We start from the raw sequence: 26,514 nt of genomic DNA, 5'->3' as shown, positions 1-26,514 counted from the left end.
TGAAGTACTGTTCACGTACGAGGTCTTGAGCTTTGTTTCAAATTCTCCTAATTCAATAATAATGCTGGTTTAAATACTCCACTCAAATCTTCAAGTTTTGGTACCAAGTATCCTTATTTCCTTGCCACTTCATCAATGTATTTAAGATGTTTTTCTATATCAACCACATTTTGTGTTCTTGCCTGGGAGGAGTCTGTCAAGGTACTTAATAAGCAATATTGCTAAAAACAGAAGTCACTTTCTTCATTTATTTCTTTATCCTCTCCCTCCTTACTCTTCAACTTTTCTTCTTCCCTCCATTCTAGAAAATACCCAGGTAAATTGCAATTGACTTGGAACATGGACAAAACATGTCTCCCATCTCCAAAAATGCCCTAACTTCCATCTTTAGGCCCCAAAGTAACATGATTTTATTCATAACAAAAAAGCCATTAAACCAAAATTAATAAATATAAAATTAATAAGTGAAATAAAGTATACATGCTATAGTGATACATACCTTCCATTGTTGAGATAAACTCAATCTTGCCATCTGTATTTGTAGTTAATACATTGAAAAACTTCTTTAAGTTTTCATTCATTGTAAAATTCTAGAGTATAAAAATAAAACAAAATGATTACTTCTGTAGTGACTCTTAAGTGCTATTGATTTCATTGCATAATTAATCTGATACCTTCATAGACAGGCTCCACTTGTGGAAATTTGCAGTCAGAGGTTCTTCTGCCAATGACAGCAACAAGTCAGTAGGAAAATTCTGGAACATTCTGCTCTGCAATGAACCTGAGATAATTTAAGCATAAGAGAAATAACTTAAACACACAAAAAATAAAATACACTGAAGTCACTTATCTGCAGCCAAAGAGAGGCCACTGTTAGGACATAATCATGGTGACCAAATGATAAACAAATAGATTTGGAACATGGACATACATGTTCACAGAAGCATTCCAATATAGCACAAAATGTGTTTAACATAAATGCAAATATGCTCCAGACTTAAGACTTTTCTCCTAGAATTTTAACATGAATAAGTGAAGTTCTGATATGAGAATTAGCAAGGCTACCCATAGAATAAGCAGAGAATCTGCTAGGGTACTAGAATTCCCTAGATGGCTCTAAAAAAAAAGGTTGAAAATTTATACATGTGTATAAATTTTTACATGTGTATTATACACAATTTATACATGTGTATTGTTTTCCCAGAAAAGAATCCAGAATTTGCAACATATTTTCAAAGGTATTTGGGACTTAAAAGGTTAAAAATATCAATCATTTACAATGGAACGTTATCCAAGCCAAAAAATTTCTACTTAGTAAATAAATCAAAAAAGCAATATATCTTAGTAATCAATACTGAAGGGTCTGCAGTCAGATGCACAGATTCAAACGCCAACAAACAGAAAAAAAAAAATCCTGGTGTGTTCAAGGCTCTGATGTTAGCTGTTCCAAACCAGGCTCCTCATACTTGCTAACAGCAATCATGAGAACCCCAGTACCTTGAAACATTCCCTTTTTGTACAAACTGGGTTTTTGCAACACACGACCGAAGTAGTCTGACCTAATACATGTGTTTCCCACAGGGTTCCTGCAATGCTTAAGTGAGACAATGGAAGAAAGAGCTTTCAAAAGTATAAAGCATTTTATAAGTTCTATGTATGACTACTACTACTTTCCTTCAAAAATCCTCATGAGAAGAGGAATAGTTGGTAGCATTCAATTCTGAGGATTCAAAGATTAGTAACCTACAAACATCATCATCTATTTACAAAGGGTAGTATAATAAAGAATGTTTCTGGTTTTTGCCCTGGGTTCCTGAGCTTCTAAAACTCCTAGAACTTCTAAATCAGGAGCTTCTAAAACTGCGGGAATTTCTGAGTAATAACATTGTCTTTATGCTAATGAGGTGACTCAAGGTGGGCCCCTGGATTATTTCAGGATAGGGAATGATCCCCAGAAATGCTAATTGCATGATTAGACGGTTGGGACTTTGACTCAGCCCAACTTCCAAGGAGAGAAGAGGGGCTGAAGATCGAGTTCAATCACTTAGCCTGTGATTCGATCAGTCATGCTTTAGTAATTAAAACTCTAATAAAATCCTTAGAACACCAAAGGCCACTGGAATTCCTGGTTGGTGAGCAAATACAGTACTTTCCTGCATTCTGTGACCCATCTGTAGCACTTGGTAAGAAATGTGAATGTTCTGGGGATGTGACCTGTGGCTGGCATCTGAAATAAGGCAGTCTTGTTGGGGACCATGCCCTTTAACTCTAGGTGGTTAGTGTGAGAATTAAATTGCAGTGCACTCAGCTGGAGTTAAAACAGAGTACACAGTCAAGGGGACAGTGTTGACATCATAATAATAATAACAATAGCTAACAGTTATAAGAGTTGTGTTAAAAGTACTGAGCACAGTGTCTGGAAAACATCATCTTATTCAATTCTCACAAGAAACTCTAAGAGATGTACCCTTTTGCAGACAAGGAAATTGAAGCCGAGAGAGGTTAAATGATTCCCCATGGCCAAAGTGAAAAAGGTAGCACTTAAAAAACAGGTTCAGTTTCAGAATTCTTAATCACATATGGTCCTGCTATCACCAGAAGCAAAGAGTTACCAAAATTCAAAATGCCTTATGTCATCTTCATAAATGAGTACAAGTGCGGTCATTCACATCTTCAGCCTGTATAAATAATCTAAAAATTAATGTTACAAGCATTTTTTGATATTTGCCACTTACTGCTCAGTAAATACCTTTAAAGGGACTGAAAAGAATATTCTTACCTCCAGTGAAGTTCAGTGGCATTTTGATCCCAACGGTATCTGTGAGAGTTAATAAGCACTTTTCAGCAATCAGTAATGAAAGCTCTTCAAAGCCAAGGCATGTGCCCCACACAGGAAAATAGTCTCCATCATCAAAACTCTTCACAGAGTGAGAAAAAGAAAAAAACCAAGTTCATTTAAACTTTTCACAGCAAAAATTAAACAAACTGTTTATCATAACAGGCAGGTACCCTGAGTTTATACATGGATTTCTGAAGCATTCTCCAGGATCCATAAGTAGGATAGCACTTAAACTCTCTTCAGACTGAGCTCCCACCCACGCTGGAAAAGATGAGCTGTGGACATATCTTGACCCAAACTATAAAAGGCTACAGGTTATTTAGCCTAGCCATTAAAAGTTTTTAAACAGGTTTCTCAAATGCTAAAAAATAGTTATTTAGGGAAATATTTAAGGGAGTTAACACTCCCTTAAATATTTCCCTAAATAACTAGATACTAGAGCCAGCCAGATTAATCTAAAAACTGCTGTTAAAAGTTGAAGGGAGAAGTAGTAAGTAGGGTTCTGAGCTGTGGTGCAAAGGGAAGCCCAATGTGAACATTACAAAGGGGAAGTCAGAGGTTCTGCTTGGCAAATGGACATGGAGTCTACAGTAATGGTGGAGAGAGGGCCAAGGGGACTGAATGAATTGGGAAGAAGAAGAGATTTCAAGAGGAGATGAGAATTAATGACATAGGAACAATGCCAAGTATATCATAAAAAGAGGTCAGAGAGAGATACAAGAATTACCAAGCCACAGGAGGACATGACTCACATTAACGAGCACCAACAGAGAGGACCAGTCTGCAGGGTTCTGAAAGGTCTCTAGAAGCCCACAGAAAATGAGTGGGAGCAGCCACTGGCTGTTCCAGAACAAAGGCATCAAAGGCTAAAAAGGGGTGATGAGGTTGAAGGGGTCATTGTGAAGGAAGCATGACCACATGCTTAAAAAAAGGAATTATCCTCACAGAAATTTACAAACTCCATCTGGAACAATAAGCAGTAACTGGTATTTACCTGTATGGCCAATTTGTAAAATATTTTGGCCACTTTGGCATAATCTGAGCGCTTGAGGTCAACACTTCCTCCAGGGAAAAGGACTCTGAAACAACATCAAATAAGGTGCATTTTGCCTCCCCACACAAATACAGAAAATAAACAATCTTTTTATTTTAAAACAATTTTTTCCTTATTACATTAAGCAGTAAGATCATTAAAGAAAATCAGAAAACTAAGACCAAAAAATATTTATTTACAATCTCAACCTTTCAGAAACTACTGCAGATAACAACTCTTTAGTGCATATTCTTCCAAAACTTCTTCACAAAGCAAAATTATTTAATGAAATAGGGAGTGGACAAATTAAAGGTAAATAAGAGAAGGACAAGAGCACAAAGAGCTAGAAATCAAATAGAGACAAAATTCCATGTACAGCTAGTTTTAAATTAAGGTTCCAAAATTATGAGTAGGTTTTAGCTCATAAATAATTTTTTTGACTATAAAAAACAACTGATCATAAAAATATATTTAGGCTAGAATTAAATATCCATAATTATTGATTATTATTGGATTTTTATTATTATTGATCCATTATTGATTATCACCCTGAGATCTCTTCAGAAATAAGCACAGTATTTGAAATTTTTTTTTAAAAGAGCATGATTACAATTCCAGAAAAAGTCCAGGAAAAAAAGGAGGCAGTCACAAACATCTGAATTTATTCTGCACACTCATAATAGTGAAATACAGAAAAAAATTTACCGTGTTTTTATATCAACTTTTTATATTAACTTTCAACTTAAAACATTATTAACAGGTCTTATAATAACTAAGGATATTCAAAAGAGGTTACAAAAGTTGGATTACACACTAAAATTTTGAAAATCTTTAAATATGAATTTGAGATATGTGAAATATCACTTTTGAGACTATTGTTCATTCAAGAAATGTATTCTGCTTCTTCCACGAGCCAGGCTCAGTACTTGCCTAGAGAGACAAAGACACTGAGTGGTTTTTGCTGTTAGGAAGATCGCAGTCTAGTAGGAAACATATAAATACCTGTGTGATGGAACATCTGCCACAAACCCAAGCAGAAAACCCTACAACTGAAAGTGGCTTTGTGAAGACTCATTAGCAGTAATCTCTTTTCATTAACTTGGTATTTAAAAAGGTGCCTCTGTCCAAACTTGTTATGTCTAACCCCAAAGTCCTTTCACACAGTTCAACTTGACTGTCCTTCCTAGATGCCAAACTTCTTTAGCAAGGCTGTCTTTTCAACCCTGTATTCCCCTACAAAACAGTATGGGTCCACTGAATATCAGAGCCTCCTGATTAAGGTGTTTTTGAAGTTGCCCTCAGAGTAACACTCATTTTCTGGTGACCCTCAGAAACAGTAAGTAAATAAGGCTGCTGGCTGACCCCACTGAGGAACTTTGCTTCCTGTGCCAGTGCTAGTGAGGAAAGGGTGGGCCTACAAGACAGAACTGGTAGCAATGCAGGAAACGGGGGAGAGGGAAACAAAATGGACTCCCTTGTCAATTTAAGAACCATTGCCTGTTTCCATGGAGACACAGTGAGCACCTCGACAAGCTACCTCCCCAAAGCATTTATTCCTGCCTGTACTGCTACTATTTCAGATTCCTTTCCAAATAGGAATGCAGTTGGGGAAAGGGTGGAAATAGATGAAGTGATTCAAAAAGTCTATTTTTGAGGTTCTACCATTATATTCTAGCCTGGACTTATTTATTTTAGTCTGTTCCAAAGTACCTTGCACATAGCACATACCAGGCATTGTAAATGTTTTACTAAATTGAACGGATTTTACGGTATATATTAACTAAACCAAACTGAACTGAAGGCAAATAATTTTTTTGAGCATAGCTTTTTTAAAAAAAAGCAATAAATGAACATGGTTTTTAAAAGTAAAAATACCAATAATAACAAAGCTTTTTAAAAAAAAAGTTTTACAGTAAAAAAAAAAAGACTCCCTCCCACCCTACTCCCAATTAGAAACAACTACCATTAAAATGTGTTGTGTTGATTTGGTAAAAATATGCTATACCTATATCCTCACCACTGACTTAAAAGCAAATGGGGGCTGGGCGCGGTAGCTCATGCCTGTAATCCTAGCACTCTGGGAGGCCAAGGCAGGCAGATCGCTGGAGGTCAAGAGTTTGAGACCAGCCTGAGCAAGAGCGAGACCCGTCTCTACTGTAAACAGAAAGCAATTAATTGGCCAACTAATATATATGTAGAAAAAATTAGCTGGGCATGGTGGCGCATGCCTATAGTCCCAGCTACTTGGGAGGCTGAGGCAGAAGGATTGTTTGAGCCTAGGAGTTTGAGGTTGCCGTGAGCAAGGCTGATGCCATGGCACTCACTCTAGCCTGGGCAACAAAGCGAGACTCTGTCTCAAAAAAAAAAAAAAGCAAATGGGGAGTATACTATACACACCACTACTGGCTTGCCTTTTTCGCATAACAGTTATCACGTTGTTCACATGACAACAGTGATCCAAAGCAGCATCTATAGATATCCTCATTTTTTGGTCCCTGCATAGTATTTTATTAACTGTACAGATAGTCTATTTTATTTAACCAATTCTCAAGTGATGGACTATTTGGCAACTTCTAAATTGGGAGTCTGTCAGGCCAATACATGTGCTTGGGCCTAAGTCTTTCGCCAAGTGGGAGAATATTATTACAAACTAAAATTCCTACTTCCAGGTCAAAGGGTATATGTATTTCTAATTTCAATAGATATTGTAAAACTGCCCCCCAAAAGACCATATAATTTACATTTCCACTAATAAAGTATGAGGATACCTGTTTCTTCATACCCTAGTCATAGGGTATTAGCACATTTTCTGGTCTTTGCCAACCTCATAGTTGAAATAGTTTTTAATTGCTGTAATCAGCTTTCTTTCCTTAAATTAAGAATAATGTTAAACATCTTTTCATATGATTAAGTCTTTTTCTGCGAGCTAATCGATCATACCTTTTGTAGTGAAGACATAGGACAGAAAAATTTTTTACAAGTTCTATTCAAATTACCTCTGAAAAATAACCTTCAATACTCTCAGATTTAGGACTTATAAGTCTCCTGCACAAGGAGTACGCCATGCCATTCAAAGTGGCTTCAAAACATTCAAGACAAACATTACAAGAACAAAGATCATATCATACATTTAAAAAGTTATATGTGTCTACTGTGTAACAATTACATATTTCCTAACCAGCTTCCTCTTCTTTGTATGACTTCCGCATCTCCCAACAAAATATTTTCTATAAAAGAACTCAAAAAACTGTTATACCACTCTAAGACAATTACAGAGAACCGTATATAATATTTACATTTCATTTTTTTGCAAAAGCAGATATTTATATGTACACTGATACACTGTATCAAACCAAGGCTGCCAACTTACCCATTAATAGATTTGAAAAGTGTTTCATATTCGTTATTTGTAAGATCAAGCCTGAAAACAACAAAAACAGTTATAAAATATCCATTTCTAAAACTCAAGGAAAAAAGTAAAGCTCTAAATGAAGTGACTTTATTACTTTTAAAAAGTCAGATGAAAAATAATTCTTAAATACTAGATAATATTACCTCTATTTTCCTAGAGGCACTTTTTTCAAACTACATGAAATCACATAATTATATCTTTGTTTTGCTAATCAGACAAGTAAACAAGTTTTTCTGTGATCTAATGCAATTTAACATTGTGAAGTAGGTGTTACAATGCAAAACATTAAAGACCAGGAGATTAGGGCACATTAGTAATTTCTCTGCTAGATAAGAACTAAAAGATATGTAAGGATAATGAATAGTTTTATGTAAAGACTCAACTTACATTATCATGTAAGTTGTATCTTAACAATAGGCAGCTCTGGTAGATAAAAACAATACAAATAAATGCCAAGTCTCTGCTTCATCTGCCCCCACCAACCAAGTGCAACGGTCTGGGAAATACTGTGCATTCAGATGTCAGAAGAGTTCAGATCTAGCCTGAACAGACAGACTACAGATTGATTACTACAGACTGGCCAAATCATCCGGGTAATTGTTCTGAAGTGCCCTGGATCACAATCACCAGGTTATTGATGATTTTATCCCCTTTCTCCAGAGAAAACCAATGAGATTAATCTGTGACAACTGATGACAACCTTTACTTAAGTCACAGTAAGATGTTTGCTCTTCCGAAGTTCAATAAAATGCAAGAACAAGGGAAGAAAGCATCGTGGATTTCTGGAATCCTTATAAGAACTCCCCTACATTTAGCAGTCTTCTGTGTAGGGGTGAGGGGAAACCTTCCCTTCCCCCAGAAAGTTCGCTAATAAGAGAAAAGTTTATTTACCATGTGCATGGGGAGAATCACAGAGTGAATACTCAATGTCCCAGTGAAGTTCAGATATTTTTACACATGCCTTTTAGAGGGAAAAGGGGAAAATGAGGAACACAGGTAATTCTGTTCAGGGGCAATAAGCAGCTGCTAGGGAGGATGAATGGATACTTGGGAGAATGAATAGGTGGGGGAAACAGATTGACTTGTAAATTAACCTGAGACAGCTATTCTGTTTTAAATGATTTGGGCCAGGCTGGGTGCATTCTTGATCTTCTTTCCAGCAATATATTTAGATAACAGGGAGAGAAAGGAAGTCCATTGTCCCCTTATCTTTTATCTTTTATGTTATGTGGATGGAGGGAAAGCCCCCTCCAATGCTTTGTTGATCTCAAGGGGCCTGCAATTCAAAATACTCTTTATACCGTGGAGTCCCACTTTGGGGTGAAATTTCCTGAGCTCCTTCATCTGTTTCTAGAGAATAACATGGCACATGCCCTCTCAACCTGTAACAGAGGAAATGACCTGGGGGCAGGGGTGGGAGGAAGGCAGAAGATTTTCTGTCTCTTTAAAACTTTCTCCACTCTTTTTGGGAACTGCAGTCTGGCCTGCACCCCTAAGGCAGATCAAGTCTTTTGTTAACCTCCCAGGTGGTGCCAGCCCCCCAGGTGGGCAGCCGGTAGAGTTCACAGGCTTTGTCTTTGGCAGAGATGGAACTATTAGAATAGTTAACCACAGTAATTGCCTAAAACTAAAAACTCTGTATTTCTGCCTATGTTCAGGAAATTTGAGATTTTGAGACTAGATCTACCATTTCTGCTCCTTTACAAAGTAAACTCTCTTTCCTTCCTCCCCAAACCGTTTGTCCTCGTTCTTGATTCGGCCTGAGGACACGTGGCCAAGTTTTCGGTAACAAACCTGCCCCAAAAGAAGCAGACTTATGATCAGATGTCAACGATGGTCCATTTCTGCCCCAGTTTTAGGAGTGTCAGAACACGTCACCCATAGTTAAATAGGACCAGTGACACCCAGAACACAGGCTGTGCATTGCTAGCAAACCCCTCTGGGCTCTCCTCTAAGTCCAAATGAACTTTGCAAGTCCAAGGCAGTTATTCAGAAATTCAAAGCAAATCCCCTTCCAGCAGAAAGCCACAAAGCAGTGGGTGATACTGGAAAGGTGTGTCCCTAGGTTGTAAATGGAGAGTAAACTGGCTGGCACCCCTGCCTCAGGAAGCAATAGGTAGGTGAAACGTGAGTCTCTACAAGTTCCCGGTATTCTGCCAGTCCTATCTCCCCGGTCAGAGCCAACAAAACAACAAAAATGGAAACAACCAGACAAGACCCAGAATTCTCCCCATGGATATTTAAACCAGGATCTGTAACCACCACCACTGGGGACCAGAATGGATTTAGATCACTCAGTCGCACTCCAGGGACTCCTGCCAGCCAGCAGTGCAAGCCAGTTTCAGTGATTTCCTTAATTCCAAATAAACGGCTCCCCCGCTGTCCATGACTAAACTTTTGGGCCCCACTTATCACCATTAAGGGGCCTAATTGTTAGGGGGGAGAGAGGAGTGACAGTGTCACAACTCTGGTGCCTCAGGGTCCTGGCAGAGAACACAGGCCAGGGCACATTTTTTGAACACAGATGTTATTTGCATGTTGTTAGACGTTTCTTGAAACAAAAGCCCCTCTCAACAGGGTGTGAAAAATAGTTCACTCTCTCCTTAACTAAAAGGAAAAGGTACAAACCCAGCAGGCAAATGACACTTAGCCTTAGCAGCATGAAAAGGAGTAGTATGCATTATAGCCAATGGAGAGTGCCTGCCCCATTTAAAATCTAATCCAGATAACTGTCCTTAACAAAGAAGCCAGAAATTCGGACTTTTATGACATCTTCTGATTTGTAAATGTTTAAAAAATGTTGTAAAACACTATGTGAACAAAACACATTTTTCAACCAAAAGCAGTCTGTGGGCTGCTCTACATACTACCTCTGAGGACGGAGGTCACTCTATGTTTTTCAATAATCCCACAGTGGGAATTTATGATAACCTGAGAGCACAAGGCACCTGAGAGAGAAGGCAGCGGAAAGAAGGCAGAACGAGATCAAAGACAAACTTCTTGACTTTTTCAGAATTTTGCCTAGGTCTCCCATCTCCTCCTCTTTTCTTCTAAACTGTAGAAGTTAACCCCCAGCATCCAAAATTCAGAAATTACTTAACGTCACCACTGTGATCATTACCTTTGAAAGCTAGTCTGGAAATTTAGCCTTCATGCATTACATTGTTTCTACAGTATCACAATTGCAATTCCAAACAGTATACCTAAAAATGAACTTTAGGAACTCAAGCTAGAAATTAACCTATATGCTGACAGATTCTCAGAGTCTTGTCATAAATATCAGTATTCCACAACTCATTCAGTTTCAAAACTTACCCAGTTTCAAAACTTACATCCTTCTTATCTATGTCTTCCTTACTGTGCCTTTCATTAGTCATCATGTCTTAATATTTTTAAGAACACTTATCCATCAACACACCACTATTCTAAGCCAAGCCCTTATCATTTCACACCCAGCCTACTGCAACCAGTTCTGAACTGGTCTACGCCTTTTTTTTATTATTTTTTGTTTTTTTTGAGACAGAGTCTCGCTTTGTTGCCCAGGCTAGAGTGAGTGCCATGGCATCAGCCTTGCTCACAGCAACCTCAAACTCCAGGGCTTAAGCAATCCTGCTGCCTCAGCCTCCTGAGTAGCTGGGCCTACAGGCATGCACCATCATGCCCGACTAGTTTTTTCTATATATATTAGTTAACCAATTAATTTCTTTCTATTTATAGTAGAGATGGGGTCTCGCTCTTGCTCAGGCTGGTTCTGAACTCCTGACCTCAAGCAATCCGCCCGCCTTGGCTTCCCAGAGTGCTAGGATTACAGGCATGAGCCACCTCGCCCGGCTCTATCTGCCTTTTCATTCTCCTAACTCCCATCCACATTATTAGCACTAATGTCCTAAAAGAATACCTTGCATTAAAAAGTTTCCATGATGAAAACTTTGAAATACTGTTCTGAAAACTCTCAGAGTCTCTTCCTCAGTTCTAAAACTCTGGTTTACCTGGGTTCCAAATAAATTCTTCATTTAAAAATTAGGTCTGCTACAAAAACATTAAAGATGAATGTCAAGGTCGGGCGAGGTGTCTCACGCCTGTAATCCTAGCACTCCCGGAGCCCCGAGGCGAGAGGATTGCTGGAGCTCAGGAGTTCAAGACCAGCCTGTGCAAGAGTGAGAACCTATCTCTACTAAAAAATAATAGAAATAAATTAGCTGAACAACTAAAAATATATAGAAAAAATTAGCCAGGCATGGTGGCACATGCCTGTAGTCCCAGCTACTCGGGAAGCTGAGGCAGGATTGCCTGAGCTCAGGAGTTTGAGAGTTTGAGGTTGCTGTGAACTAGGCTGATGCCATGGCACTCTAGCCTGGGCAACAGAGTGAGACTCTGTCTTAAAAAAATAAATAAATAAATAAATAAAAGATGAATGTCAAAAGCAAATGTTCATCTACAGGAAGAGACAATTAATTTAAATGTAAAAGATCAAGTACGAAGACAATTCCTATCAATCCAAACATGAGACCATTTTGTGGTATAATTCTCTAAAATTGTGATATTTTCATTCTGATTATTATTAGTAATATATTTTAGTATATTTCTTTATTATAATTCTTAAGGAATTATTTGCAAAAATAGGTTGTACAGAATAAATGGTTCTGCTTTTTGTGTGAAATCACTCAAAATGAATTAGATGAGCACAGATAGAGATTCTGAAATATACTAATTTTATCTGATAAGATACTATAAGTACTTGTAAGATTTTGTTTGTTATCTCCATCCAAATGAAAATATAAGATGAATTTAGTGCCTTTGAAATGAAAATATAATAGGAATCATTTTATTACTGGGCCAATTTATCACAAAAATAATATACCTCCTTTAAAACTGCAATACCTATAATTTACACTGAAGCAACACTACTGCATTAGTCATTTACAAACTTTAAAAGTAGAGAGTGAAAGTATTTTACTTTACCTAGAAAGTATTCTAGGTAATCTAGACTGGATTCTGGCCCATTAGAAAAATGAGTAAAAAAATGATGAATTCCAAGTAAAGTCTATAGTTTAGTCTAGGGGTCCTCAAACTTTTTAAACAGAGGGCCAGTTAACTATCCCTCAGACAGTTAGAAGGCCGGACTATACTTTAAAAAAAACTATGAACAAATTCCTATGCACACTTCACATATCTTATCTTGAAGTAAAAAAACAAACGGGCAATACCACCCACATATTGCCCGTGGGCCATAGTTTGAGGACGCCTGGTTAGTCACTAGTATTGTATAAATGTTAAAGGATAGGAAGAAACTTTTGGGGATGATGAATATATGTATTATCTTGACTGTGATGATGGTTTCGTGAGTGTGTGTACATGTCAAGTCTTATCAAATTTTACTTTTTAAATATGTACATTTTATTATGTCAATTATACCTTAATAAAGCTGTTTTAAAAATTAAAAACAAAAAAGAACCATACCTTACTGGTACAACTCTTGCACCTGCAGACTCCAGATACTTTACATAAGATGCAGCAATATAGTATCTTCCAAGGTTTCTCATGACTTTATTACGGCATTTTTGCATTAATATTCCTAAACAACCAAAAGAAGTTTTAGTTTCAAGCAAATTCCTTTGCTTCTTGCTCAGAAAATGAAACACATCACAATAAAAATATCCTCTTTTATTCTTTCAGTTCACAGAATTAACAGGAGGCTTCTCCTACAAGTCCATCTGTACTTTAGGAAAAGAGTGACAGAAACTGATCTGAGTTTCAAGTAACCTCCTATTTCTCACGGCATCAGGAGGCCAAATAAGCCCCCAGAGCAGGCTGACAACAGTACCTGCAACCGCACACAACCTCAGACCGAGAATCCATCTCAAGGGTACAAACCCTTAACCTATTAATACAAGGAGCCCACTCCCTTCCCACAACATTCACAGACACATTGAGTCCTTGACAACAAAGCAAAAGCATGAAAATTTTCTATCCACATCTCTCTATCATCACCAACACCACCTTAATCTAAGCAACCACTATCTCGCCTCTCCCCACCAGACTAACAGGTTCTTAAAAGGTCTTTCTACATCCTTTCTTAAGAAACTCCCCAGCTCCAGCCAGTTCTCCACATGGAAGCAAACCTGATCATGTCACAAGGTTGGTCATATCACAACCTGATCAATCATAAGGTTGGTTCAAAAGTAATTGTGCTTTTAGCATTGTTGAAATTTGCCGTTTGATACTGGAGTACATTCTTAAATAAATGTGGTTATGTTACACATCATTTTAGTGCACATTTCTCACTGTATTTTTTTTTTTTTGCTAATGACTTATTACTTGCTATTTATTTTATATTTATTTTAGACTACGGAAATGATGTTAGACAAAAAGCAAATTCAGGCTATTTTCTTATTCGAGTTCAAAATGGGTCGTAAAGCAAAGAGACAACTCGAAACACCAGCAACGCATTTGGCCCAGGAACTGCTAAGGAACGTATGTGCAGTGGTGGTTCAAGAAGTTTTGCAAAGGAGACAAGAGCCTTGAAGATGAGGAGTGGAGGGGCCAGCCATCAGAAGTTGACAACAACCAAGTGAGAGCAATCATCAAACTGATCCTCTTACAACTACACAAGAAGTTGGTCATCCGGCATTTGAAGAAACTTCGAAAGGTGAAAAAGCTCGATAAGTAAGTGCCTCACGAGCTGACCAAAAGCAAAAAAATTGTCATTTTGAAGTGTTGTCTTCTCCTCTTGTATCCAACAACAAGCCATTTCTACATCAGATTGTGACGTGTGATGAAAAGTGGATTTTATACGACAACTGGCGACAACCAGCTCAGCTGTCAGACTAAGAAGCTCCAAAGCACTTCCCAAAGCCAAACTTGTACCAAAAAGGTCATGGTCACTGTTTGGTGGTCTGCTGCCAATCTAATCCACTACAGCTTTCTGAATGCTGGCGAAGCCATTCCATCTGAGAAGTATGCTCAGCAAATCAATGAGATGCACCCAAAACTGCAACACCTGCAGGCGGCATTGATCAACAGAAAGGGCCCAATTCTCCGTGACAACGTCCGACCACACGGTGGCACAACCAACGCTTCAAAAGTTGAACGAATTAGGCTACGCAGTTTTGCCTCATCCACCACATTCACCTGACCTCTCACCAACTGACTACCACTTCTTCAAGCAATGCGAACAACTTGTTGCAGGTAAAACGCTGCCACAACCACCAGGATGCAAAAAAATGCTTTCCAAGAGTCAGCCAAATCCCAGAGCACGGATTTGTATGCTGTAGGAATAAACAAACGTATTTCTCATTGGCAAAAATGTGTTGATTCTAACGGTTCCTATTTTGATTAATAAAGATGTGTTTGAGCCTGGTTATAATGATTTAAAATTCATGGTCCAAGACTATAATTACTTTTGTACCAACCTAATAATAAAATATAACATGGCTGGATACTTTCTGGACAGCCCTCATATACTGAATGAATCATACTATATACCAAGCAATGAACTAGGTACATGGGACACATGAGTGAACCAAACAAAAATCCCTGCCCTGTGGGCATTAATTCTAGTGTATAAGAGGAAAGGGAGAGAGAAAAAACAATAAACAAGATAAAAAGGTCCAATCTACAGTGTGATAGCTGGTGGCAAGGAGAAAAGTAAAGCAGAGGAAGGTGATGGAGGTGGGAGGTCTTTATGGAGAAAAGGGAAGTCTCTTTAATAGGGTGGCCAGACAAATCCTTCCCAAAAAGGAAGAACATGAGATTTGACCTAGAAATTCAGAGGGGTGATGGAATTAAGCAATATTCAGATATCTAGGGGAAAAGTGATCTAGGACATGGGAACAGAAAGTACAAAAGTGAAACTGCCCCTTAATGATGGGGTGAGAACTACAGTAAGGGCCTAGCTAAAAATGATGATAATAATTAGCAACTGTCCCCGTTTGTTTCTCTATAATTCCACTCCAGAGCCACACAGCTCGGGATCATAAAGATTCTTAACTTCTCCCCATAAGTGGTGTCCATAAAGATTCTTAATTTTTTCCATGGATAACATCAGCTTTTTGAAACCTAGGGGTAGTTTTTAAGTTATCTTCCAGGCCTTGCATGGCAGTGGATTGACTGGCCCGCCCAGACCAGTGGCCTATACCAAGAAACCAACTCAACTGGAATTGTGACTCCAGGGACTGAAACAACACAAGAAGATGATTCCTATCCCTATAATTTTGCCCTAAGTAACAAACCTAATTGCCTAATCCCTTGCCTGCCAACTATCCTTAAAAACCCTGTCTGCTTCCCACTGAAGACTTTTCATTAAAAAAAAAAAAAAAACCCTGTCTGCTTTCACAGAAGTTGCGCTAGTTTGCCATCCCACCCACCAGCAGTGTAGGAATGTTCCTATCTTTCTGCCTCCACGCCAGCATTTATTGTTTTGGGACTTATTTACAAAGGCCATTCTCACCGGAGACAGGTGATATCTCATTGTGTTGCATTTCCCTGATGATTAGAGATGTTGAGCATTTTTTCATATGTTTGTTGGCCATTGATCCAGCAATCCCATTACTGGGTATCTACCCAAAAGAACAAAAGACACTCTATAAAAAAGACACCTGCACTTGAATGTTTATAGCGGCACAGTTCACAATTGCAAAGTTGTGGAAACAATCCAAGTGCCCATCAATATATGAGTGGATTAATAAATTGTGGTATACGTATACCATGGAGTACTATTCAGCTATACGAAACAATGGTGAAATAGCACCTCTTGTATTTCCTGGATAGAGCTGGAACCCATTCTACTAAGTGAAGTATCCCAAGAATGGAAAAACAAGCACCACATGTACTCACAGCAAATTGGTATTAACTGATCAACACCTAAGTGGACATATTGGAATAACATTTATCGGGTGTTGGGCAGATGGGAGGGGGAGAGGGAGAAGGGGATGGGCATATACATACACAATGAATGTGATGCGCACTGTTTGGCAGATGGCCACACTTGAAGCTCTGACTCAAGGAGGGCGGAAGGACAAGGGCAATATACGTAACCTTAACATTTATACCCCCATAATATGCTGAAATAAAAAAAATTAAAAAAAAAACCCTCTGTTTCCCAAGTTCTCGGGGAGGCGGATCTGAGAAATTTCTCCCGTCTCCCCGCCTAGCGCTATGCAGAATAAAGATTCTTTCTTTGCTGTAAAACCTGCTGACTCAGTGTATTGGCTCCTACTTGGACAATAGGTGAGGCAACAAAGGCCATGAGTCAGGTGTGTGCCTGTCACATTGCAAGGAGTCCATATGACTAGAGCCCCGTGAGCAAAGGGAGAAGCACTGGGAAATGAAATCAGAGAGATACAGACCAGCAGGGATCACATTGCTTAAGCACCTCAGTAAGCTCCTGAACTCTGTAAGACACTGTGTGCTCTGAGGCACCCAGCTTTCTGGCCTCATTTTGCTACTAAAACCCCAGCCCCTGCCCCCGGCCCGCACAGTACTGGCATCCAGCATACATCAAAGCATGTCTGTCCAGTGAATACCTCTGCCTATTATCACTCAGTACTTCACCATTTGGAGCACTTTCAATGTCTCTGTAGGCCACCCGACAGGAAGAGCCGTTGTCTATTAGTCACTTCTGTATTCCCAACTTCTTACAATAATTGGCATTTATACAGTACTCAGTTAACACACATCAAAGGAAAAATTTGTTCAGCAAGACTTTTTCTCCTCATTGGTAGGTAAGATCATCTTCACTAAGGAAAATGAAATTTGGCTAGGGAAAGAAAGAGAATAGAAAATGGAATGGTCCAGGGCAGACAGGGATGAGGTGCCGCAAACGGGGGCATGGAGCATCATGGAAGCACAAGGTACCAGAAACAGAAGTACATCAGAGTAAATCCCACCAATATCTCCCCTCTCCCTGCCCCACACATATTCACTTTTCCCATCCCTGGGTAAAGAGCTCAGGCTGTACTCTCTGTCCCTTGAAATGTGACCAAAATTCTACCCATAGTTTAAGGCTACTTACTTATTTATTTATTTATTTGAGACTAAGTCTCACTCTACTACCCAGGCTGGAGTGCAGTGGCATCATCATAGCTCACTGCAACCTCAAACTCCTGGATTCAAGTGATCCTCCTGCCTCTGACTCCCCAATAGCTGGGACTACAGGTACATGCTACCACACTCAGCTAATTTTTCTATTTTTTTGTAGAGATGAGGTCTCGCTATGTTGCTCAGAATAGTCTCAAATTCCTGGCCTCAAGCAATCCTCCCTTCTCCACCACCCAAAGTGCTGGGATTACCTTCATGAGCCACCATGCCCTGCTCGGTCCATCTCTGGTCCATCTAACTTCTGTGGCTTCCTTGTCTTTGAATCCCTTGCACTTCCCTAGAGCAATGCCTTGCACACAGTAGGTGCTCCATTAGCTATTTTGTCTGAATTGATCGGAGTGATCAAAAGCACATTCCTCTTTTCTTATTTGACCCAAGACTACCCCTGATTCTAGGAAAGGAAAAAGAATCCTCTCTCTTCTTTTTTTCCTCCCCTCTGGACCCACAATATACCAGTGTCTACATAAAATTATATTTTGAATTAATTCTTCTTGGAGGATCTAACCACTATTTTATTTATTTTTTTTTTATTTTTATTTATTAATTTATTTTTGAGACAGAGTCTCACTCTATTGCCTGGGCTAGAGTGCCATGGTGTCAGCATAACTCACAGCAACCTCAAACTCCTGGGCTCAAGCAATCCTCCTGCCTCAGCCTCTCGAATAGGTGGGCCTACAGGCATGCAACACCATACCCGGCTAATTTTTTCCATATATATTTTTAGTTGTCCAGCTAATTTCTTTCTATTTTTAGCAGAGACGGGGTCTCAATCTTGCTCAGGCTGGTCTCAAACTCCTGAGCTCAAAGGATCCTACCAACTAGGCCTCCCAGAGTGCTAGGATTACAGGTGTGAGCCACCACACCCAGCCAGCCATTTTAAATACTTATGAAATAAGTTCCAAAGTTCCAATTAGTAAGCAAAGCATCTGAAAATTTGGCACTATTCATATATTTGTAAAAACATTGAGCTATTTTCTATAGAGGTTACAAAACATAGTGCTTATCTTTGTAGAAGAAAATAAAACCAATCTTAATTGTGCACACATACAATTCTTTTGGCAAATTTTAACCCCAGGATGATTTCTTCCGTTTGGCTTTTCCTGACCCTATCTCAAATGTCTGTTCGCATAATCCAAACTGATTTTACTTTCTTTTTAAAACACGAATGTGTTGGAGATGAAAATTTACATGCCTCATTTTTAACACCTAATAGAACTCACATTAGGATATTACCACTGCTGCCCTCCACGACTGAAGTTCGCTGACAACGTCCAAGGTATACCTTCATTTGGTGATTTTATATTATAATGCACTGTATCTTGAAATATTCCCTCAACGAGTAAAATTTTAATATAATGCATGTACAAAATTTGTAGATGCAAAATTAGTAAAAATCCCAGCTATATGCAAAAACCAAAAAAAAAAAAAAAAGGAAAAGGAAAAATTTTAGTAGAGATTCCTTGCTATGTCCAACAAAGAAAATACGCAGGATTCCTCAGTGCCCCCTTCCTCCCTCCCAACTTTGAGAGCCATCTGAGTCTAAGGAAATCAACGTGGCATCTGGTACATGTCAGTGCGAAGCAAATGGTCTAGCCCGGGTTCTCACTCGCACTACAGGGAAGGTGCACACGGAAACCTTGCATTTGGGGAGTTTCCAGGGTGGACGTGCTAGCAGCAGTCCAGCTGCCGGAGGCGCCCGGCGCGGACACCCAGCCGTCCCCCCTCCGCCACCTCTGCACACAGCCTTCTTACCAATGATGGGCTTCTTGCCGGTGTCGCCGAAGGTTTTGGGCGGCCCCGAGCTCTCCGCGCCGCAGAGGAGCAGGGCCAGCACGCACAGCAGGCGGCTCAGGCTCGCCATGGCGCTCGCCGCCGCTCGCCGCCTCCCGCCGCCTTTCAAAGGCACTGCGGTCCCGGCCGGGCGGCCGGGTGGGCTGGGGCGGACGCACTCCGCCGCGCGGGCCTATGGGAAACGTAGTCCCGGCGCGCGCGCGCGACGGCCGCGGGGTCCGGGTGGGCGGGTCCGGGAGCGCGGCCGGCGCGCGCGCCCCATCGCCGGGCTAGCGCTCGGCGACCCGCAACCACGCGAGACTGGCGCGCCGCCTGGCCTCCTCCGCCGAGACCCTGGAAACGCCTGGGTAGGGCACCCGAGGGTCCCGGCGTGCTCTGAGCAGTGGTGGTCCCGCGTCCTTTTCCCTTTCGACTGAATTCTGTCTATGGGGCCTGAAGTCACCTGGACGAAGCCGCGGCGGCCAGGACGGGTCTTCGAGGGGGAAGCCCTGGGTCCCGCCTGGCCGCGTGTGGTAACCTAGCAGCGAGGGAGGCTGGCCAGGGGTTCTAGAAGTTGCCCGAGAACTTTGCGCCAACTGTACTCCTTAAAAGGTCAGGGGCTTGACTCCACAAATGCTGACAGCCGGGTTTGACACTCCAGCATTCAATGTTAGGACAGCCTGTGACTCCAGAGGTAATTTCTGCATCTTGCTATTTTGGGAGTCCAGGCATCTGGAGGAAGTGAAGAAGAGGGAAGGACGGTTCTTTTGAACACATTTACAGGCGCGGCACCTAACCTCAGAACTGGGTTAAGGAGGGGCCAACTCCTGGCCTCTACTGCAAAGGGGCAACTCCAGGCAAACTATATTAGCCTAATCCTAATAAACTTCGTGGTCAGCACCAACCAACCACAGACACCCACACATTGTCCTATCAACAGGGGCAGAAGTGATGACTTTGGTTCCTATTATTTATTAAAAGTTATTTTGAGGGTTCCTAAATATATGGATATGTAGTTTGTACTAGGTGGAAGTTCCCACCCATAAGAGCCAAGTTAAATTCAGAATAAACAAGAATATTTGAAAACCTATTTCATCAATGCTGAGTATTAAGAGTGAAACTGGGTGATGTCTTTTTCATGAGAGGTTTTTAATTTAGTAAGGAAAAAGGGCAGAGGACATGAGCAGAGTTTTGGCATATTTCAAGAAGAGTGAAGTCAAAAAGTAGTCTGGTTTCACAAGAAAAGAATGCTACAGTAGAAGGGTATGGTGAGCACTACTCCCCAAAGGATGTGATGAAAGATTGTGAAAGCGTCAAGCTGGTTTTGATCATAGATGAATAGATAAGGAGTCATTATAAATATAAACCTGTGGTGCTGGAACAATTGACTATCCAGATAGGAAAAAAATTAAATTTTTACCTGGCATTGCACACAAAAATAAACTCCAGGTGAAATGAAGATATAAATATGAAAGGTAAAATATTGTACTTTGACAAAATATAGGAGCATATGTTCATAACCTTGGTGGTCAGAAAGGTTTCATAAAACATTATATAAAACATACAAATGTTAATTGAAAAACTGATAGATTTGGCTATGTTAAAATTTAAAGATGTCCATATACTTTTAAGCAAATTAAAGTTAAGGCACAAACTTGAAAAATATATTTATAAAATACAGAATTTTTAAAGTATTCATTCCTAGAATATACAAAGAAATAAGAACAACATGATAGAAAAATGGGAAAAGAATATGAAATGCAAACCAAACTTTGTCTAGTCATCAGAGAAATGCAAGTTAATGCAAGGTAATATGTCACATCCATTAGATTGTATAAGGAAACAGCCTGTGGGGCGGCAACTGTGATGCCATCTTAAAAGGAAACCACTGTGATAACCGATGTTTGACCCCTGCATACAAAGGTGTTCTGCAGCAAGTTATTTAAGCAAAGCCTGTAACAAACATAACTGCTCATTAAGATCCTTATCTGACCCATCAGGCTTGTAATCCCAGCACTCTGGGAGGCCGAGGCAGGAGGATTGCTCAAAGTCAGGAGTTTGAAACCAGCCTGAGCAAGAGCGAGACCGTCTTTACTAAAAATAGAAAGAAATTAATCAGACAACTAAAAATATATATAAAAAATTAGCTGGGCATGGTGGTGCATGCCTATAGTCCCAGCTACTCAGGAGGCTAAGGCAGAAGAATTGCTTGAGCCCAGGAATTTGAGGTTGCTATGAGCTAGGTTGACACCATGGCACTCTAGCCAGGATAACAGAGTGAGACTTTGTCTCAAAAAAAAGAAAATCCTTATCTAATCTCCCCAGTGGTCATGAGTTTCTATCAGATAGTCTGAGAGGTGACCAATTGCACATTTTTACCCTAAAAGCTTGCTATATAAAGGATGCTTTCCAGAGGGCAAGTGCAGTGATCCACTGTCTCATGGCCACCTAAAACATTGCTTCTGTTCCTAAGTCCCTATTACATATTACGTATTTGTTTCAGAGAAACTGGATTTGGCAGCCTCTTTCTTTGGCCTCTCAGCTCACTGAGCCTTTGGGGGCAGGTTTGCATATACCTGCTCACCTCCGAACAGATTGACAAAAGTTTAAGCCTTTAATAATAAGTCAAGGGTGTAGTGAAATGAAAATTCTCTAAAACTGTGGGTAGAATGGTAATTATTACAACTATTTTTGAGAGCAGTTAGGCAATATCTGGTAAAGGTGAAAATCCACGTATTCTGTAAAACAGCACTCTCCGGATAAAAGTATATACCCTAGAGAAACGTGCACATGTGAACAAAGAAATATGTACAAGTCTGTTGTTTGGAGCAGTTTTTGTAATAGTAATATTTAATGTAAATGACCAATGTCATGAAGCTTTTCCCTTATGTTTTCTTCTAGTAGTTTTATAGCTACAGGTCTTGTATTTAATTCTTTAATTAACTTTAAGTTGATTTTTGTATATGGTGAGAGGATCTAATTTTATTCTGCTGCAAGTGGATATCCAGCTTTCCCTTCACTATTTGTTGAAGAGACTGCCCTTTCCCCATTGTGTGTCCTTGGCACCTTTATCAAAATCAGTTGACAGTAAATGCATGGTTTTATTTCTGGGTTTTCTTATCCTGTTGCATCGGCCAATGTATCTGTTTTTATGCCAGTACCATGCTGTTTTTATTATAATTGTTTTATAATATGTTTTAAAATCGGAGAGTGTAATGCCTCCAACTTTGTTCTTTTTGCTCAAGATTGTTTTGGCTATTTGTGGTCCTTTTTTGATTCCATACAAGTTTAAGAATATTTTTTCCCATTTCTATGAAAAGTGACATGGAAATTTTGATAGGGATTGCACTAAATTTGTAGATCACTGTGGGTAGTATGGACAGTTTCACAATAGTCTTCCAATCCATGAACATGGGATATCTTTCCACTTATTTATTTTCTTCAATTTCTTTCATCGAGTGTTTTACAGTTTTCAGTATACAGATCTTTTACCTTCTTGTTACATTTACTCATAGGCGTTCAAATTTTTTGTTGCTATTGTAAATAGAATTGTTTTCTTAATTTCTTTTTCCTATAGTTTCTTATGAATATATGGAAATGCATTGACTTTTGTATATTGATTTTCTATTTTGCAGCTTTACTGAATTCATTTATCAGTTCCAATAGTTTTTTGGTGGAGTCTTTAGGGGTTTTTATATATAATATCATGTCATCAATGTGACTATTTTCACTCCTTAATTGTCTATTAGATTGCCTTTTACTTTTTTCTCTTGCCTAAGTGCTCTAGCTAGGACTTTTAGTACTATGTTGAAAAGAAGTGGTGAGAGTGGATATTCTTGTCACTGATCTTATAGGAAAAGCTTTCAACTTTTTACTGTTGAGAATAATGTTAGATGTGGGATTGTCATTTATTGTATTGAGGTATGTTCCCTTTATACCTATTTGTTGAGAGTTTTTTTTATCATGAAAGGGTATTGAATTTTGTCAAGTGCTTTTTCTGCATCTATTGAGATGATAATGTGATTTTTATCCTTTATTTGGTATTATCCTTTATTTGGTATTAAATGTGGTATTATCACATTTACTTATTTGCATATGTGGATCCATCTTTGCATCACAGGAATAAATCACACTTGATCATGGTGAATGATTCTTTTAATATGTTCTTGAATTTGGTTTACTAACGTTTGGTTGGGGATTTTTGCACCTATATTCATCAGAGATATTGGATTATAATTTTCTTTACTTGTGGTATCCTTGTCTGGTTTTGGAAAATGAGTTTTGAAGTATACCCTCTATTTCAATTTTTTTGTGGAGCTTGGTAAAATTCTTTAAATCTCCTTAAATCTTTCATAAAATTCAACAGGGATACCATCTGACCCTGGGCTTTTCTTTGTTGGCAGACTTTTTATTACTGATTCAGTCTCCTTACTCATTATTGGTCTGTTCAGATTTTCTATTTTTTTTTTTTCATGATTTAGTCTTCTTAGGTTGTATGTGTCTAGGAATTTATCTGTTTCTTATAGGTTATCCAATTTGTTGATATATAATTGTTCATAGTTTTTTTAAGATTCTTTGTATTTTGGTGGTAACAGTTATAATGTCTTCTGTTTCATTTCTGGCCTTTTTTATTTGACTAGTCTCTTATCTTCCTAGTAAGCTAGCTAAGGGGTTATCAATTTTGTTTATGTTTTCAAAACACCAACTCTTAGTTTTGTTGACTTTTTAAATTGTTTTTCTAGTCTCTATTTCAGTCTATGTGTGTCCTTACTGCTAAAGTGAACCCCTTATATGTAGCATATTGTTGGATCTTGGGTTTTTAAAAAATTTATTCAGCCACTCTATGTATTGTATTGGGGAAGTTAATCATTTACATTCAAAGTAATTATTGATAGGTAGGGATTTGTTACTGTCATATCATAATTTGTTTTTCTGATTGTTTTATAAGTTCTTTGTTTATTCCTCTTTTTCTGCCTTCTTTTGTGTGTTGATGATTTTCTGTGGTTGTATGCTATGAATCCTTTCAGTTTTATATACTGTGCAAATGCTACAAGTTTTTGCTTTATGGTAACCTTGAGGCTTACACAATATATCTTATCCTTAAAACAGTTGACTTTAAGCTAATAATAACTTGCCTTTAATTGCATATGAAATCTCTAATCTCACTCTCTCCCACCTACCTATTATGATTTTGATGTCAAAATTTACATTTGTTTTTATAACTTGTATTCCTTAACAATTTGTCGTAGCTACAGTTGTTTTTAATAGTTTTGTCTTTTAACTCCCCTAGTAGTGATAAATATTCTTATAGTTTTAGAGAATTCTGAGTATGACTATGTATTACTTATGTCATTAATTTTATTTACTTTCCTTTTTGTTGTTATTAATTACAAGTCTTTTTTTCAAGTTAAACACCTCCCTTTTATCAATTCTTGTAAAACAGGTCTAGTGGTAGTGAACTCCTTCAGCTTTTGTTTGTCTGGGAAAGTTTTTATTACTCCATCATTTCTGAAGGACATTTTTGTTGGCAAGTTTTTTTTTTGTCCCCCCCTCCCCCTTCAGCACTTTGAATTCATCATCCCACTCTCTCCTGGCCTATAGGATTTCTGATGAGAAATACATGGAAGGGGCCAGGCACAGTGGCTCATGCCTGTAATCCTAGCACTCTGGGAGGCCGAGGCGGGCGGATAGCTCAAGGTCAGGAGTTCAAAACCAGCCTGCGCAAGAGCGAGACCCCATCTCTACTATAAAAATAGAAACAAATTAATTGGCCAACTAATATATATAGAAAAAATTAGTCGGCCATGGTGGCACATGCCTGTAGTCCCAGCTACTCAAGAGGCTGAGGCAGCATAATTGCTTGAGCCCAGGAGACTGAGATTGCTGTGAGCTAGGCTGACGCTACGACACTCACTCTAGCCTGGACAGCAAAAGCGAGACTCTGTCTCAAAAAAAAAAAAAGAAAGAAAGAAAGAAAAAGAAATCCATGGAAGGCATATTGGGGTTCCCTTGAGTGTGATTCATTTCTTATCTCTAGCTGCTGTCAGCATTCTTTCTTTGTCTCTGATTTCTGATAATTTGGTAATGATGTTTTTGTGAATTCCTATTGAATTTGGTGACCGCTCAGGCTCCTCTACCTGGATGTTGTCATCTTTCTTCAGATTTGGAAATTTTTAAGCCATTATTTTCTTAAATATGCTTTCTAAGCCTTTCTGTCTTTCTTCTTCTTCAGAAACTCCTATTATGTGATGGTTAGTTCACTTGATGGTGTCTCATAACTCCCATAGGCCTTCTTGATTCTCTGATATTCTTATTTTTGCTATTCTGATTGGATAGATTCAAATGTCCTGTTTTTTGAGATCATTAATTCTTTAATCTGCTTGATTTAAGTTTACCGTTGCTTGAACAAAAGAAAATTGTACTAAATTTTTCAGTTTAGTTATTGTATTCTTGACCTCTAGGATTTCTTTTATTTATTTATTTTATTATTTTAGCATATTAGGGGGGTACAAGTGTTAAGGTTACATATATTGCCCATGCCCCCCCACCCCCCTGAGATCAGAGTCTCAAGCGTAACCATCCCCCAAACGTTGCACATCTCACTCATTGTGTTTGTATATACCCATCCCTTCCTCCCGCACTACCTGCCTGACACCCCTTAAATGTTATTCCTATATGTCCACTGAGGTATTCATCTGTTAATACCAATTTGCTGCGGAGTACATGTGGTGCTGGTTTTTCCATTCTTGAGATACTTCACTTAGTAGAATGGGTTCCAGCTCTATCCAGGAAAATACAAGAGGTGCTATATCACCATTGTTTCTTAAAGCTGAATACTACTCCAAGGTATACATATACCACATTTTATTAATCCACTCATGAATTGATGGGCACTTGGGTTGTTTCCACAACTGTGCAATTGTGAACTGTGCTGCTCTAAACATTCAAGTGCAGGTGCCTTTTTCGTAAAGTGACTTTTGATCTTTTGGGTAGATGCCCAGTAGTGGAATTGCAGGATCAAATGGTAGATCTACTTGTATCGCTTTAAGGTATCTCCATATTGCTTTCCACAGAGGCTGAACTAGTTTGCAATCCCACCAGGAGTGTAGAAGTGTTCCTATCTCTCCGCATCCATGCCAACATTTTTGTTTGGGGACTTTTTGATAAAGGCCAGTCTCACTGAAGTTAAGTGATATCTCATTGTGGTTTTGATTTGCATTTCTCTGATGATTAGAGATGTTGAGCATTTTTTCATATGTTTGTTGTCCATTATTCTGTCTTCTTTTGAAAAACTTCTGTTCATGTCCTTTACCCACTTTTTGATATCGTTGTTTGATTTTTTTTCTTCTTGATTTTCCTGAC

The 26,514-nt window shown here is 38.9% G+C and overlaps 1 protein-coding gene across 2 annotated transcripts in view; it reads right to left on the bottom strand.

Moving 5' to 3' along the window:
• GGH (gamma-glutamyl hydrolase) overlaps positions 1-19,363 on the bottom strand; it is a 28,773-nt gene extending 9,410 nt beyond the window's left edge. Inside the window, exons 1-7 of one of the 2 annotated variants that reach the window (XM_076005277.1) lie at positions 19,135-19,363; positions 12,745-12,859; positions 7,243-7,293; positions 3,834-3,918; positions 2,780-2,918; positions 675-721; positions 500-590 (exon numbers count right to left, since the gene is read on the bottom strand). In XM_076005277.1, coding sequence (XP_075861392.1) covers positions 500-590; positions 675-721; positions 2,780-2,918; positions 3,834-3,918; positions 7,243-7,293; positions 12,745-12,859; positions 19,135-19,243 — 637 coding nt within the window. In that variant the 5' untranslated portion in view covers positions 19,244-19,363. Of the gene's footprint in view, positions 1-499; positions 591-674; positions 782-2,779; positions 2,919-3,833; positions 3,919-7,242; positions 7,294-12,744; positions 12,860-19,134 lie in introns of both variants that reach the window. The other variant, XM_012741549.3, reaches the window with a different exon arrangement.
• Positions 19,364-26,514: the final 7,151 nt, after the last annotated feature.

The sequence above is a fragment of the Microcebus murinus genome, chromosome 7, assembly GCF_040939455.1.
Source record: "Microcebus murinus isolate Inina chromosome 7, M.murinus_Inina_mat1.0, whole genome shotgun sequence".
Classification (NCBI taxonomy): Eukaryota; Metazoa; Chordata; class Mammalia; order Primates; family Cheirogaleidae; genus Microcebus; species Microcebus murinus.
This window is presented reverse-complemented; position numbering and strand designations above follow the sequence as displayed.